Source organism: Dunckerocampus dactyliophorus, chromosome 14, assembly GCF_027744805.1.
Source record: "Dunckerocampus dactyliophorus isolate RoL2022-P2 chromosome 14, RoL_Ddac_1.1, whole genome shotgun sequence".
NCBI lineage: Eukaryota > Metazoa > Chordata > Actinopteri > Syngnathiformes > Syngnathidae > Dunckerocampus > Dunckerocampus dactyliophorus.
In genome coordinates, this window is record NC_072832.1 from 23231845 (window position 1) to 23249799 (window position 17955).

The 17955-nt window shown below is 38.9% G+C and overlaps 2 protein-coding genes across 5 annotated transcripts in view; one reads left to right on the forward strand and one right to left on the reverse strand.

Moving 5' to 3' along the window:
• The window catches only part of LOC129193687 (apoptosis-stimulating of p53 protein 2-like), a 57735-nt gene extending 57390 nt beyond the window's left edge, over nt 1-345 (reverse strand). For all 3 annotated transcript variants that reach the window (XM_054798153.1, XM_054798154.1, XM_054798155.1), the window contains exon 1: nt 212-345. The gene's annotated coding sequence lies outside the window, so the exon portion shown is untranslated. The remainder of the gene's footprint in view (nt 1-211) is intronic.
• A 13174-nt stretch (nt 346-13519) lies between these two features.
• Nucleotides 13520-17955, forward strand: part of LOC129194100 (exportin-5) — a 30454-nt gene continuing 26018 nt past the window's right edge. The window contains exons 1-6 of one of the 2 annotated variants that reach the window (XM_054799023.1): nt 13520-13740; nt 15152-15273; nt 15339-15411; nt 16505-16642; nt 17038-17220; nt 17303-17329. In XM_054799023.1, the coding sequence (XP_054654998.1) occupies nt 13639-13740; nt 15152-15273; nt 15339-15411; nt 16505-16642; nt 17038-17220; nt 17303-17329 (645 nt within the window). In that variant the 5' untranslated portion in view covers nt 13520-13638. The other variant, XM_054799022.1, reaches the window with a different exon arrangement.

Below are 17955 nucleotides of genomic sequence, written 5' to 3' on the forward strand. Positions count from 1 at the left end.
AACACAATCACTAGGGGACCTGTTGCAACACACAAAACAAGGCCTATGAAAGTTTCCGCTGGAGTTGAAGTAGCATCGCGGTAACAACTTCGCACATATTCGTCACCTTAGCGAGGTTACGCTTTTAAAATAACATTTTACAGCTTAGCGACATAGTATTAATTAGTAAAAATATATCTGGTTATGTCAGGAGGGTTTAGGGGTTACCTACCCTAAGGAAAGCGAAGGTAAAGAAGTGGAAAACTCCGCTGGTGGTGACGGTGCTCGTTAGCCCACAGCCGATCCCAGAGTGACGTGTTGGGAGGAGGAGGAGGAGGAGGATAAGAAGCCGCTGTGGAATTCTAGCCCCGCCCCCTCTCCGCTCCAGAACAACTCCCTCTAGTGTTTGTGTGTATAGATAAACATTGACAACAGAACTACAAAGGAAATGTTATATAACATATAAAACTTAAAAAGTACACGTTTTGAACCCGATACATCACCAATTTAACAAAACTTCGAGGGCCCCAGTTTCTTTAAATTCAGGCTTGTGCCAAATTGAACAGAAATCATTTTACAAAAATAAAGGCAAAAAAACAAAAAATGACAATCCACCCTAAAGTTAGTTTTTTAATAATTTTACCAATTTGCCAGAGGCCCTTAGAATTGGCCGATAGCACTCATCATAAATAAATTGAAAATACAATACAGTTCATCCATGTGATCGGCATTGGCAGATATCACTCATGGATGATCGGCATCAGGCAGCATAAATCGGTATCGGCAACATAAAATTGGATAATCCCTAAATTAATTTTTATATATGATGTGTATTTAAATATGACAGATTTCCTTTTCATGTCCATCCTTTGACGACGATGGTTCTTTCATCAAAAGGTGTATTGGCACTGAAAAAGATTGAGTTGAAAAATGAAATACGGACATCAAACATACTTTTTTGGGGATCATTTTTACACCATAATGTGTATTTTGTGTCCGTCTGCAGACTTCCCCTTCACGTCCACCCTTTTCCACTGACAGTGCTTGTTGGAAAAAAGGTGTATTGTCATAGCACACTCAAAAAAATAAATTGTTGGGTTAACGTAATTGTATCTTGCCACCTATAGTCCACGTAAACAAATCAAGTTAAGTCAATGTGTCATAGTTTTGCCATTTTGAACACAGTGTAGATTAGTTGATTGAAAGTCATGTTAATATTACAAATCAAATGATTTGCTTTTAATTCATCTAAAATGTTTATCCTTAGTCTAATACAGGGTCACCAACGTGGTGCCTGCGGGCACCAGGTAGCCCCCCACGACCACGAGGTGCCCGCAAGCCTGCTTTTCATTCAGGTTTTCAGTTAATAATGAAAGAACAGTAGAAAGAAATGCATTCTGAGATACAAAATGTGAGTTGTGGACACCAGCATTTTGTTCATGTTCTGGTAAAACAAGCATATTCGCTTTGTTTGGGTTTAAAATAAGCTCTGAAAATAAATGTTACAAAAATGAGTAGCTCTTGGCCATTTTCATTTTGTAAAAGTAGCTCTCATGAGGAAAAACGTTGGTGACCCCTGGTCTAATACATTCAACAAACCAATAGTAACCACAAGCAAAACTTCCAGGACAATTTTCACTCAGTTGAAGTCACAGTGAGAAGGATCGTGCAAATGTAAACAAACGCTTTTAATCAATGGTCAATTGTCAAGTAAAACGTAAGTACAGACGGAGACAGTAAGTGGCCCAAGTCACATGGTTAGTACAGTATTTACCTCTGTAGTGATTTAGGTATGATGTATTCACCTTCAAATCCTAATATAAAGGCTTCAAGAAAACTTTTTTCTAACCAAAGTCCTGCAACATGTGATAATCACTACAGGTTTTGAACATTCAACTTTTTTTTTTTTTTTTTACCCTTTTAAGAGCATCAAATGTAGAATAAATTTAACATATACTTTCAGGATTTATATCATGTGACATTTCACATAACATAAAAAAGCATTTATAAAAACACAATAATACTCTGAATCTACGCTCTTGATAACAGTTTGGAAAGAAATTACCAAAACAAAAAAACTATTGTAATTGTATTTTTTTAGTATTGTTTTTCACAGTGAAGTGTATACAGTGGAACCTTGGTTAGTGTCATGAATCCGTTCCAGAAGGTCAGACTCTAACCAAAACATACGCTAACCAAATCAGTTTGTCCCATAAGAAATAATGTAAATCCAATTTATCCTTCCCTGAAAGCCAAAACTCTTAAGACAAAACATGTTTTATAGTTTTAGAATTATAGTTTGACATGTAGAACACAATTGATTATGCATGTAAATGATGAATGGAAGGAATAAATGAACATTTAACATTTACTTTTACCTTCATTGAAGATGTGATTGTTGCCAAATACATGATGTTGCAAAGAAAGTTGCAAGTGGCAGCATTTTGAGAAACAATATTGAATTCAAGAAATAACTCATAACAAAACAGGAAGGTGGTGTTTGTGTTGATATCGCTGCTACAAGAATCACATCTTCACTGAAGGTAAAAGTAAACTTAAATGTTCACTTATCCCTTTCATTCATTATTTATATGCATTTACAATTGTTTTATTCCCACAAAAGTATAATTGTAAAACTATAAAAAGTGTTTTTCGTAACTATTATGTGCGCCACACACGGGAGGCGACACCGCCTCTACTCCATTCATTTTCTCTTTTTTTTTTCCTTCTTGTCCTGTCCAGCCATTAGGGCAGATAGTATTGTTGATCTACATGCCCTCACATGCTCAACAGATTTGCTCTGCCAGGGGAAAGTGTGAGATACGCTTCCCTGTTATACAGAATTTATTTGACTTTGATGTATTGTTGTTATGCAAATTTGGAGCGTCCCGGACCAGAGCAGGAGGGGATAGAGAAGAAGAGAAAAGGAAACAGAGAAGGGGTGCGGGGATAAGAGGGGGACAAAAAAGACAGACAAGGACAACAGCAGCAACAACAATTGTGACAACAATAACAAGACAACAGAAACAAACAGGGCTACATCAGCAAATGTCTGTGATGGCTATAAAGACCCTGCCGGAAAGGGCAAAATAATGTCAACAACTACAATGACAATACTGCATTGAAGCAGTCACACATAATAGTAGTCATGAAATTATTAACTATGATAGTGATCAGAATGACAATAACTGTAATGTATACAATTGTAAAAACTATAATCAAATTGCCGACATCACCGTCGCTGTAATAAAACCAACAACATAACACCCTGGTTAACTCAGTGAGTAATGTGGGGAAGTATGTACAGAACCTTTCCAAAAAATTTGAATGTCATGGAAAAGTTGTTTAATTTCCATAATTCCATTCAAAAAGTAAAACTTTCATAGATTATAGATTCAGGGCCCACAATTTAAACGATTTCAAGTGTTTATTTGTTTATTTTTACGTAATTTGGGCTTCCAGCTCATTAAACCCACGAAAACAGGAATTCAAAAAATTTGAATACTGTGAAGAAATCACCATTTACTTCTCAGTTTTTGCAGGAAAAAAAGAAAGAAATTAGGATCACATCAAATCAACCAAAAATAATGTACTTTCAAAACGATATGTCAATCTTCAATACTTGGTTGGGAATCCAAGTATTGGGTTCAGAAGTGGCTTGACCCGAGGAACCCGACAGTTGTAGCCCATCTCCCGGATGCGTCTGAATGTGGTGCTTTTGAAGCTGACTCCCGCCTCATTCCACTCTTTCTGGATCTCTGCCAGATTCTTCAATCTTCCCTGTTTGATAATCCGCTGAAGCCCACGGTCATCTCTTCTGCTGGTGCATCTTCTCCTGCCACATTTTGCCCTTCCTCTAGACTTTCCATTGATATGCTTGGACAACAGCACTCTGTGAACAACCAGCCTCCTTAGCTATGAACTTTTGTGGCTTACCCATCCTATGGAGGGTATCAATGATGGTCTTCTGGCCAGTTGTCATGTCTGCAGTCTTCCCCATATTGAACCCAACTGAGACAATTGAACCAAACTGAAGCAATTTAATGACACCTGGGGAAGCCTGTGCAGGTGATTTAAGGTTAGTAGATGATTAGTGTGTGACACTCAGTTTAAAACATTCATGCCCTGCAAAATTTGGGCTGATTTCTTCACAGTATTCTAATTTTTTGCATTCCTGTTTTCGTGGGTTTAATGAGCTGGAAGCCCAAATTATGTAAAAATAAACAAATAAATACTTGAAATCATTTAAATTGTGGGCCCTGAATCTATAATCTATGAAAGTTTAACTTTTTGAATGGAATTATGGAAATTAAACAACTTTTCCATGACATTCTAATTTTTTGGAAAGGGTCTGTATGTACTGTGAGTGTGTATATGTACGTGTGTACAGGTATCTCTGTATGTGTGCAAGTCTTCATGTATATAAGGGTGTGCGAGTATGTGAGCGTGTAATTTTCCACTGTTCACTGTAAGATCTTTCTTGCCACTAATGTTCATGTAGAGCAGGGGTAGGGAACCTATGTGCCTCTTTTTAAGACTGCATCTGGCTCTCAGACATTTCTTAACACCATAAAATGTGTTTATTTGAATATGTTATAAATAAATGTCCTGACATTTTAAAGTAAAACATTACAGAAATCACAATTTTAAAAATAACATTCAAAATATGCATTCTAATGCATTTTAACCCATCCATTTTATTTTCTAGCGCAATGCCAGCTGTCCTTCCCATATTTTACGTGTCAGACACCAAAACTTGATTATTATTGGGGTCATCCCTCCTTTAATCAAATAGTCAGCTAGCTAATTATGCAGAGACAACCCTTTTGACGAAAAAGGGAAAGAAAGAAAGATACAGAGTAGGGCGCAAAACCATGCAGCACCAGAAGTCGCATTAATGGTAAAAAGTAGTTAATTTATTATTGGTTAGCTTCAATATAACAACATTATTACAAAGAATAAATTCAGAGACTTATTCTATTCTAAAATTGTTGGTCTTCCTTCAATATACACCCATTTGGTTGTATTCGGTGTTAAAAATATGATATGGCTCTCACGGAAATACATTTTAAAATATGTGGCTTTCATGGCTCTCTTTGCCAAAAAGGTTCCCGACCCCTGATGTAGAGCAATCACTGTGAAAGTGTTCAGAAACTATGCAGTGAGTAAATTCCACCCATATAACAAAGTACATCACTGCAACCTATTGCATTTTCATGAAAAATACAGTAGCCTTATAGAGAACACTTGCTACCTCTAAATGGAATCTCGAAAGTCAAACAACACAAATGTCTTCAAACTTACTTCAGAAGCTTGTTTTTTAAGGAACTGTGTCTTAGAGGACAACCTTCAGTCCATCCAGATTGAGAAGGATAAGCTCACACAAGAGTCCAATGCTCCCCAAATCAGCGAGAACCTCCACACCTACAATCAGGACACTGATGTCTTTCAGCTTGATTCCCATCACATTTTGCTGTATGCAGACTATGGCCTCATTGTCCGTATTCTGAGGAGTAAAACACAACATGCATTTTCTGAGTGCATGTAAAGTGCAGCAAGAAACTGGCAGAATAGCAACACACACACACACACACAGTATATATATATACATACTGTATACTGCTCAAAAAAATTAAAGGAACACTTGGAAAACACATCAGATCTAAACTGGGGGAAAAATGATCTTGAATATCTTTCCTGATAATAAGTGGGTGATGTATTAGTAACAAAATGATGCCACATCATTTGATAGAAATGAAAATGATCACCCTATAGAGGGGGGAAATCAAAGACACCTCAAAAGTGAAAGTGAAAAAATGATGCAGCACACTGGTCCATTTTGCTAAAGTGTCATTGTAGCAACTCAAAATGATTCTCAGTAGTTTGTGTGGCCCCCACGTGCTTGTACGCATGTCTGACAACGTCGGGGCATGCTCCTAATGAGACTACGGATGGTGTGCTGGGGGATCTCCTCCCAGATCTGGACCAGGGCATCTCTGCGGTACCTGGACGCATGGAGGAGATTCCAGGAGACAGGTAGTTACTCCAGGAGAGCTGGACAGGGCCGTAGAAGGTCCTTCAAAACTCAGCAGGATCGGTGTCTGCTCCTTTGTGCAAGAAGGAACAGGATGAGCACTGCCAGAGCCCTACAAAATGACCTCCATCACTGGTGTGAAAGTTTCTGACCTAACAATCAGAAACAGGCTCCATGAGGGTGGCCTGAGGGCCCGACGTCCTGTAGTGGGCCTTGTGCTCACTGCCCAGCACCGTAGAGCTCGATTGGCATTTGCCATAGACCACCAGAATTGGCAACTACACCACTGATGCCCTGTGCTCCTCACGGATGAGAGCAAGTTCAACCTGAGCACATGTGACAGACATGAAAGGGTCTGGAGATGCCGTGGAGAACGTTATGCTGCCTGCCACATCATTCAGCATGACCGGTTTGGTGGTGGGTCAGTGATGGTCTGGGGAGGCATATCCCTGGAAGGACGCACAGACCTCTACAGGTTAGATAATGGCACCCTGACTGCTATTAGGTATCGGGATGAAATCCTTGGACCCATTGTCAGAACCTACGCTGGTGCAGTGGGACCTGGGTTCCTCCCGGTCCACGACAATGCCCGACCTCATGTGGCTAGTGCATGCAGGTAGTTCCTGGTGGATGAAGGAATTGATACCATTGACTGGCCCCCACGTACACCTGACCTAAACCCAATAGAACACCTCTGGGACATTATGTTTAGGTCCATCCGGCGCCGCCAGGTTGCTCCTCAGACTGTCCAGAAGCTCATGGATGCCCTGGTCCAGATCTGGGAGGAGATCCCCCAGCACACCATCCGTAGTCTCATTAGGAGCATGCCCCGACGTTGTCAGACATGCGTACAAGCACGTGGGGGCCACACAAACTACTGAGAATCATTTTGAGTTGCTACAATGACATTTTAGCAAAATGGACCAGTGTGCTACATCATTTTTTCACTTTCACTTTTGAGGTGTCTTTGATTTTTCCCCCTCTATAGGGTGATCATTTTCATTTCTATCAAATTATGTGGCATCATTTTGTTACTAATACATCACCCACTTATTATCAGGAAAGATATTCAAGATCATTTTTCCCCCAGTTTAGATCTGATGTGTTTTCCAAGTGTTCCTTTAATTTTTTTGAGCAGTGTATATATTCGTTACTTATTTTTTTCACATTTTCAGTATGAGTACATACCGTGAAAACGGGGCCTCACGATCCTTCTGACTTTTTGGGTTTCCCAGGGATAATTGGCTTGTGGCGGCCAAGCATTCATTGCGACGTCGCTTTTTGATCCTTCGGTGTCGGCTCTTCCATCATTGTGAAGCAGGATTCACCAAGCATTGGATTGTTCACCCACTAATAGGGAACGTGAGTTGGGTTTAGACCGTCGTGAGACAGGTTAGTTTTAACCTACTGATGATGTGTTGTGATGTGTAACATATACACTCCTGATCAATATCTTAAGACCAGTTGAAAAATTGCTAGAATTTACATTTTGCACATAGAGATCTTAATGAGGTTTTAAGTAGAGCTACAATATGCAAAAGTAAGAAGGGGGTGTGAGACAAAAAGCATTTTGAAAAAGTAATTTATTGAAAACAACAATTAAACTGAAATAGGCTGTTTATCAGCTGAACAAAAGTTTAAGACCACAGGCTATAAAAGGCAAAATCTGCTCAAAATGTAAATTTTCTGTCAGGCATTCACACTGTCATGCCCTCCTGATGGCTAAAGCTAAGAAGCTTTCTCTTTTTGAACGTGGTCGGATTGTGGAGCTGCATAAGCAAGGCCTCTCACAGCGCGCCATTGCTGCTGAGGTTGGGTGCAGTAAATCAGTCATTCTACATTTTTTGAAAGATCCTGAGCATTATGGAACAAAACTGTGAAACGGTAAAAAAAAAAAATCACACCGGCGCTGAGCCGGAGGATCCAATTGGCTGTCCATCAAGACACAGGGCGGTCTTCCACCCACATTAAGGCCCTTACTGGTGCCGACTGCAGCCCAAAAACCATCAGACAGCATCTGCGGGAAAAGGGTTTAAAAAACAAAAAAGGAATTCAAAGACCTCGTCTCCTTCAACGCCACAAAACACCCTGTTTAGACTTTGCCAGGGAGCATCAAACATGGGACATTGAAAGGTGGAAACAGTTTTATTCTCTGATGAGAAAGAATGGAACCTTGACAGTCCAGATGGCTTCCAACGTTACTGGCATGACAAGGAGATCCCACCTGAGATGTTTTCTACCTGGCACTGTGGAGGGGGGTCCATCATGGTCTGGGGTGCTTTTTCATTCAGTGGAACACTGGAGCTTCAGGGTGCGGGGTCGTCAAACGGATGCAGATGTTGCAGCGGGCATCCCTCATGACTGAGGGCCCTCGTCTGTGTGGTAACAGCTGGGTTTTTCAACAGGACAACGCTGCAGTTCACAATGCTCGCTTGACCAAAGACTTCTTCAGGGAGAATAACATCACTCTTTTGGACCATCCTGCATGTTCCTCTCATTTAAATCCCATAGAGAACATTTGGGGATGGATGGCAAGGGAAGTTTATAAAAATGGCCATCAGTTCCAGACAGTTGATGCCCTTGGTGAAGCCATCTTCACCACATGAAGCAATGTTCCCACTAGCCTCCTGGAAACACTCGCATCAAGCATGCCCAAACCCATTTTTGAAGTGATTAACAAGAACGGTGGAGCTACATCACCAACATAGATGACGTGCCGCTCACTTTCCACATCCTGGTGAACCACACTGTAGAGAAGCAATACAGCGAATACACACAACGGGACACGAGAAGTCGTCTTTTACTGTTGTGCTTGGTTGCCATGGTAATGGATATAAAGTGCTACCTGTGGTAGACGCTGATGCCGCCTAAAGAAAAGTTTCCAGCCGGACCAAAGGGGCTGGAAGGACGATGAGAAAATGACTGAGTGACGAGTACGGAAAGAGATTGGATGTTGTTTTCACACGCGTCACCACAAATGAAGCAAATGAACTTGGAGCTTAACATCATTCCGGGAGGCTTGACGAGGGAACTCCAACCGCTGGACATCGGTGTAAACACAGCGTTTAAATTGAAGTCGCGAGCGGCGTGGGAGCGACAGATGACAGCTAGCGAACACACCTTCACTAATGGATTGTGGATGCTTGGGCTAACGTGTCTGATGCACTGTTGTTCGAGATTCACAAAAGCCAGCATCATTTCTGATGTGCCGCACGGCAACGAGACTGACAGGGAACCTGGCGTGTTTGATGGAGAACTTGCCCCGCTGTTCATTCGGGATACAAAAATGAGGACTTTGATGGATTTGTGGATGAGAATTCATCAAAAATAACATGAGTACATTGTTAAATACTTCAATAAAGTACAACCCAACTCAGTTTTACTCTCGCTGGCTTTTTAAAAACATACAATAGCATGCATACTAGCGTATTGTGGCGTCACTGGGAGCGTCCCCTGAACTACCTCTTTTCGAAGAGTCTAACGACGACGACGATTTGTCCTTTTTTCAATAACTCATCCTCCTCCTCCACCACTACCACCTACTATGTATGCTTGACCACTCCTCTTTAAAGGTAAATAACATTTATCATTACGTATTATATCATTTTTATTATTATTGTTTTTTTCATTAATTATCCTCGTTTAATATTACTACTACATCCAAACTCATATTTACATACATACGCATATATGTATATATGTACACACGTACATGTAGTACCTATATAATTGGTAATATTACTTTTTGTTCGACTTACGAACAAATCGACTTGCGAACGGCCGTCTGGAACCAATTGTGTCCATAAGTTGGGAACCCAGTGTATATACTGTATATGCTGTCTGCAAATGTGAGGATCAGTAAAAGGCCACATTTAAGGACAGCTTTAGAAAGGCAACAAGTACAAGTTAAGAGAATCCTATTTAAGATGTAGCTGTACAGAAGAAATATAGATGCATACATTACAAAGTGGACTCTCTCTAGTGACACACACACTCTGCACTGCCATATACCTAAACATGCACTTCAATATGACAAATCAGAAATGTACCGTTTACTGGTCAGGGGTGATCACAACGCAGAGTGTATCGTGAAGCAATCGCTGATGTCATATTCTTGTGTGTATGCTTGCGTCGTCCTCTCCAGCGTTGTTGGTCTCAGGTCTGGCTGGCCTTTCTTCAGATGTTTTCTCTCAAACAAAAACAAACAACCTGCATACAGCAGTAGTTGTTTCTAATTAAAATAAAACCTTCATATTCTCATATCTCAATATATCTACTCAATAACTGTCCAGTATAATCTTTTCTTTAGTCACAAAACACACATTAAATGACAATGGCAACAGAGCTGCTCATTACCCTCTACCAGAAATACACATACGCATATGCGAACTCAAAATGGCTCCCTAAGCTTTATAGCAAGTGCTTCGACATAGCAATAGCTTAAACACAGTAATGCTCACAAAATTATTTCGATGCAAAATGTAAATGCACAATTATTTTCACAGAAGCTAGTGACACATATGACACAATAAAGTCAGCAATTAGCTGCTATGGTTTCAACTAACATGCTAAGCTAAGGAGGCTAATACGGTTTCACTCACCAGAGTTTTCACTCGACAAAGCTCAAACACAGAAACAGCAGCGATGAATAATAGACCCTCTCATTGAAGAAGGGATCCTTCGAGACTATAAAAACTCGAACAAAGTGTTGTTTTAGCAACTTTTTGAACATTAATTGGCCTCATCTCTTCTGCATGAATCAAGACAGAATCAGCAACGTCCTCACTGTTTGATGTGCATGCGTACCCTGCTGGTGAAAGTGGGAATTACACCAATGGCGCAAATAATACTGTTGCACATGTTAAATATTGTGATCTTAGTTATTAGCAGAACAAATGGCCGTTACATATATTAATTACTTACAATTAATGTCAAGCATTCCGATGCCAGTGTGAACTCAAAGGCTGTTAGCGCTCTTCTGACTTCTTCCGGAATTGGCACGTGCAGTCAGACTGTGTACGACGGTTGTTGTATTGATGAATCTCATTCTTATTAGATTTATACGGAGCCTTTTTAAAAACAGTTGAAAAATTGCAAGAATGTACATTTTGCACTGTTGGATCTTAAGGAGGTTCTAATTAGAGCTTCAAAATGCAAAAAGAAGAAATGGGAGTGAGACAAAATAATAAAATTGAGAATGCAATTTATTGCAAACAACCATTAAGGTGAAATAGGCTGTTCATCAGCTGATCAAATATTTAATACCATAGCTCAAAAAATTCAGAAACCCCCTTAAAATAGAAATAAAATGTTCAAAAAATGACTCATTAATATGAGTAGCTGCACCATTCTTGTTAATCACCCAAAAATGGGTTTGGGCATGCCTGATATAAGGCTTTCCAGGAGGCTCGTGGGAATGTTGCTCCAGGTGGTGAAAATGGCTTAATGGAGGGCATCCACTGTCTGGAAATGACGTCCATTTTTGTAAACCTCCCTTGCCATCCATCCCCAAATGTGCTCAATTAGATCAGGGAAACATGCAGGATGGTCCAAGAGTTTGACTTTCAAAGGCTGTGGTCTTCTGATCAGCTGATGAACAGCCTATTTCACTTTAATGCTTGTTTGCAATAAATTTTATACTCAAATTTGTTTGGTCTCTCTCCATTCTTCTTTATGCATTTTGAAGCTCGACTTAGAACATCCTTAAGATTCAACAGTGCAAGATGTAAATTTGTGCAATTTTTTTAAACTAGTCTTAACCTTTTGAGCAGGAGTGAATATGAAATTAATTAATCTGATTTTTCTTAAAATCTTATTCAGACAACATGATTGAATCATATTGTGAACCTAAACACATTTAATTCATTTAAAAAGGACATATTTGCATTTCATCAATTAAACAAATGCCCTAGTTGAGTTTTTTGAGTGCAGTCAAACAAGTATTGACACTGAAGAAGATTCATTTGGAAAATAAATCCATCCATTTTCTATACCGCTTGTTTTCACCAGGGGCACGGGTATGCTGGAGCCTATCCCAGCTGTCTTCAGCGAGAGGCAGGGCACACTCCGGACTGGTCGTTGAGATCGTTTTTAAATTAAAAATGTGTTTTCAGTGTCAGTCTTCAGATTTCCACTGAGCCGTGCCAAATGTGAAAAGAAATGGAACATACTGTAACACTGTAAATGTACTGTAACACATCTAACTTAAACAAAAGAAAGCTACATTAAAACTCTTACATATTAAAAATACATTAAAGCAGGGGTGTCTAAAGTGCAGCCCAGTGGCCATTTGTGGCTCATGGCTGTTTTTATATCGGCTCTTGGCACAATCTAAAAAAAAAATAAATAAATAAATATATATATATATATATATATATATATATATATATATATATATATATATATATTAAGAGAAAAAAGTCGAATTTTAACAAAAAAAACATTACAATTTAGAATATAATACACTTGTGCTTGTTGTAGTAGCATAGAGTTGAAATATTAAAGAAAAAATATGCTATTTTTTAAAAGCTGTACGAGAATAAAGGCAAAATATGAAGTGAAAAAAGTCTAATTCCAATGAGAAAAAAAGAGGCAATTTTAGAAGAATAAACTCGTAACACTGTGACAAAAGATAATGTAATTGTAGGAGCACAGACTTGAAATATTGAAGATAAATTATGCTGTTGTTTAAAAGCTGTAATGTTATGAAAAACAAACAAAACTAAATGAAGCTGCAATTTTTTTGAGAAACAGGTTAGGGAAAAAGTTATAATGTTATGTCCAAAATATTATGGGAATAAAGTCATAACGAGAAGAAAAAAATGGACATGATGAAAGTTTAAATAGTTGGAAAAAAACCCATAGCACAAGCAGCTGTAATTTTAAAAGAAACAAGGACAAAATATTAAGTGAAAAATGTTGAATTCTAACAAGAAAAAAGTGGCAGTTTTACAAGAATAAGCTCGTAATATTGTAAGAAAAAGTAATCTCGTTTTAGTGGCATAGAGTTTAAATATTAAAGAAAAAGTATGTTATTTTAAGTCGCAATATTATGAGAAACAAACAACAAAATGTGAAAAATTACGTTGGGGAACAGTTAGACTATTATGGGAATAAAGTCAAAATATTATGGCAGTAAAGTCATAATTTTACAAGAAGGAAATTTACGAAAGATTATAGAAGAAGAAAGTTGAAATACTGTATTTGAAAAAACAAAACAAAACAACAGCACAAATGAACAAAGTTGATGCTTCACCTATATTCTTGCAATACATATTGCTTCTTAGCATATCTACACGTGTTGCTTTACAAAATATCATAGCGGCCCTTGCACACTTTCATTTTTCACTATGTGGCCCTCGCTGGAAAAACTTTGGGTTTTGTAAGGTTGAAGTGTAGCAAGCTACTGTATCAACTAGCAGTCGCTTCGCGAGTGTGGCCTCTCGTTATAGACGATCTTTACATACTACTACAACCCCCAGAAACGCCGCTCTACGGCAAGCGAAAGGGACATGCGCACATTTTGTGCACGTTGACTGAGTCTTTGAGGGTGCTCGTAGCATCCGACAGCAGGTGGTTGGTCGTGGCTCGTATCGTTATCCTCCGGTGCCCTAGCTCCGTGAAACATGGCGGATCATGTGGCTGCAATATGCGAGCAGCTCATCAAGGCTGTGAATGTGACCATGGACGTAGAATCCAGCCAAATTTACCGCCTGGAGGCCCTCAAGGTAGCATCGTTACTCCTTGCTAGCTGGCTTGCTAGCGTGCTCAACTTGTCTTGTGTGTGAGACTTTTTGGTTATAAAAGAAAATGGCCTCTTAGGTAAATAGAATTACGGTCTCAACATGAGTGGGAGCTTATTAATGTTGCCTTATTGGCTGTTTTACGTTGGCTGATGTAATAGCGTTGATGAGCAGTTGTTAGTGACTTAGCCTGGCATGCTATTATCACCCAATGCCGATTTACCTTCATTCAAACGCTAGCATTAAAGGGACTGTATGCAACTCGCTTCAAAATGAAACCCAAGCCTATAAAAACACCACCCTGGCTAGCGTATGTTACCATTGATAGTTTAAAAAACGGATTTGATTAAAAAAATGTCGATTTTTTTTTGCAATTAGAAAATAAAACTGCATAAAAGTGTCGTAAATGTACGCTCGGCCCGAATAAAATAACTGGCGTGCATGGCTGTCAATCACCTGCTGTCTCTTCTACACGTACATGTCCGTAAAAAAGAGCAGTCTCAAGAGAAGCAACCGACAATTTGGTCTTTTTGTGGTTATCATAGGGTCTAGGTTCCCAAAGTGGGGTACGCGCACCACCACCTCAACACCGGTTGTCATGGGGGTACGTGATTTAAAAACAAAAAAACAATTAGTGCCACACGCAATTACGAGTGTGCCTAAACGTCTCACGGCTCAAGCAGAACAGAGCAGAAAGACATGAAGTTGTTTATTGCTCGGTGTGCATTATATGAACAAATAAGTACATTTGATGATTATTTTGTGCATTAAGAGTGTTGCATCTTGAAGATGTCATTTATATTAGTGTTCCAATCATGATACTACTACATCATGATGGTTAACTTTTCCCTTTGGTATTAAATTAAAATGCAGAAACCATAGCCATCCTGAGTAGACACAAAAGTGAAGCTCAAATTGAACCCATTCATACCAACATCAGACTAGAATAAAAGAGAGGTAGGATGATTACTTATCTGTTTATCAGTGCTCATGTGAAATTTTATCAAATGTGACCATGTAAAATAAACATTATTGCCCCTGGAATTACTGTAAAGTTAATGAACCAAATCATTATGTTCAATACTTTAATTAAGACAAAAAGGTTTATGTTTCTTAAGTGTGCAGGAGTAGGGGGTACTTGGCTCCAGGTCAAATGTCTGAAGGGGTGTGCAACTGTAAAAAGTTAGGAAACCACTGTCATAGGCTATACATTGAATAATAGCTAATAGGGGTGTGCATTGCCTATTATCTGGCGATTCCATTTGTATCACGATTCATAGGTCACGAGCTTGGCTACACTGCTATCATTAGCAGACAACAAACATAACTAGTGCGCGGACATGCAGGCAAGCATCACGATGTGCATTCACTGAAACGGTGTTGTCTCCTTTTGCAGTTTTTTGAGGAATTTAAAGAGAAAAGCGCCTTGTGTATCCCATGTGGCTTACGATTAGCAGACAAAGCCCATCCAGCTATCATCAGGCACTTTGGGCTGCAGATTTTGGAGCATGTGATCAAGTAAGTGTATCCAATATTCACTTGATGAGAGTGAGCAATCTCAATTGGATTGTTATTCCTTGCAGGTTCCGATGGAACGATATGCAACAACAAGAAAAAGTCCAAGTGAAGGACTGCACCATGGAGCTGTTATTAAATGTAAGTGTGATGGTTTGTGGTTTTGTGCAATGGTTATTACCAGGGATGCTCTGATCAGGGTTTTATGCTGCCGATTCCGATCATACATGAGACTGTATTTTTTTATTGAATTCATTTATGAAGAGTGCTTTTTCGCCAGGGCTGCCGTTACACAATTCCAAGGGCCCCTGGCAATTAGGTCATCTTTAAAATGTAAACTTTTTTTTTCCTTTCCTCTTGAAACTTTTTTTTGTACTATTTGACACAAACTTGAATTTAATTTGATGCACGTTTTGGAGAAATACGAACACATGGGAAATAAATTGTTCAGTGATTTATTTTTTTAGTTTACAATAACAAAATTAAATAATACAGATAAATATCTTTATTGAATATAAATCTGTCAGGCTGCAGGGGTGTTCAACTGTCATCACTATTAGAGCTGTCAACTATTTGTGTTTTATTTATGACTGGCAACATTTCAAATGTCCACTACTTTATTTACCAAGCACATCTCCACTCAAACAGTGTGGCCATCGTCTTTATGCTATTTTTGTGCTCATTTGTCATTATCTGACCCCACTATTTATGTATGACAAGAGAGCAAAATTGTTCCGTGACACTTGGAAAAAGTTAGTACGTACCCCATGAACGTGATATCCACTTCCCTGTGGGACAAAAACGAGCTCCAAACTAACCGTGTAAACAAAAATGCAAGAAAAGTCGAACGGCAATAGGTTTGATAAGGGAGCGATCAAACACGCTGGCATAGATTGGCGTAGCCTGTGTCAAGCTGCCGAACTGAAGCCATGAAGGTTTTACAGACTAGTGTTGATTGTCGCGGCAATACGGGACAAAATGCGTCCCTTGTCTGCTCAGTACGGGTGTTGGCAACCCTACGCGACACAGCACACATGTAGGGTTTGTGCCACGTCAATCGTTTTTTGTAATCAGCTTTGAAAGACATTTATTGGCATATGCCGATCACGTGTTTGTTTGTTTGTTTTAACGTAAATTGTCCGATATTGATTGGTGGCCGATCAATCAGAGCATCCCTTATACTTATTATTACTGTTTGTGTGTCGGCATTGATCTGACTCCTGTCTCCACTCAGGGTACGCATCCCATCTTGGAGGAGGAAAGCTACATTAAAGATGTCCTGTCACGAGTGGTGGTGGAAATGATCAAGAGAGAATGGCCCCAGAATTGGCCAAACATGCTCGAAGAGATGGAAAGTCTGTCTGGCCAAGGGGTGAGTCAACTGTAATGCATGCTATGACTTTCTAAATGATGATTTCACAGCTGGCATAGAATGTTCCGGAAGAGAATATAATGGAAATAGAATGAATCCGTCCCAGGGTCAAACTGTCGCCGTCATAAACCTTTTTATTAACTGTATGTAAGTGTAAAAAGAAGCTAACCAGTGTAAACAGTACAACAGTGAAATACACGTGTAATGACAAAACATTCAAGCACACTCCCCATCAGAGGTGTTGCAATGTGTGCCAAAATCTTAGGCTTGAACACCACCTTTTTGTGCAACCGTAGAGGCGTGTTGTTCCTCCAAATATGAATGGTGCTTCCGAGGTTGCACTGTACAAGCATTGAACGTTACAGGATAATCCTTGTTGGTGGATTCACGGACAGGAGGCGCAGACGGAGTTGGTGATGTTGATCCTACTGAGGCTGGCGGAGGACGTGATCACCTTCCAGTCACTTCCACAGCAGCGGCGACGAGACATCCAGCAGACGCTCTCACAGAACATGGAGAGCATCTTCAGCTTCCTGATGGCCATTCTCCACCTTAATATTGAAGACTACCGAAAACTGGTATTACAAAATACATTTCTAGTCATAACACAGTACAGGCTCATTGACGTGACCAGAATTCTTTTTTTTTTTTTTTTTTTAGAAAGGGTCACCAGAACATGAAGTGAAGGTGAGCGATTAATTTTTTAAATGCCTTCTTTAAATAACAGTTTTCTTTGGTTTTATTATTTATTTTTGTGTATTTCTTCATTATTGAATTCCCACTTTTTATACATATGTGCCACCTTAAGTGGTTATTATGCTTATGTTATATTAGTAGCTATTATAAATTATAACGACATAATAAATAATGAATAATATTTAAGTTCAAATACAGTGGTAAATAAATATATAATAAATGTTATTCAAATGTTAATATCATTACTACTAGTTAATAATTGTGTAAATGTATAATTTAATACTACTACTGATAACAAAGTTATTAGTATACAGGTATTAATGTATTCATTCAAATGGCATTTGTAGAATTGTTTCTATATGTTAATAATGAATAATGTAATATTTATACATTTGTATTGATTAAATATTGATACATTGCCCTTTTAAATCAGGGAATCTTTTACTTTACTACCTTTAGTGTTACTGGTACAGTAAATGTAATGAAATTTAATGTCATGTAATGTAAATAACATTGTACACTTGAATAAATGATAATAATATGTAACTGATTGCGTAGTTTTCAGTCTAATTGTATTTTCAAACGTTTGTGCCTGTGTCACTGGCAATAAATGGTCC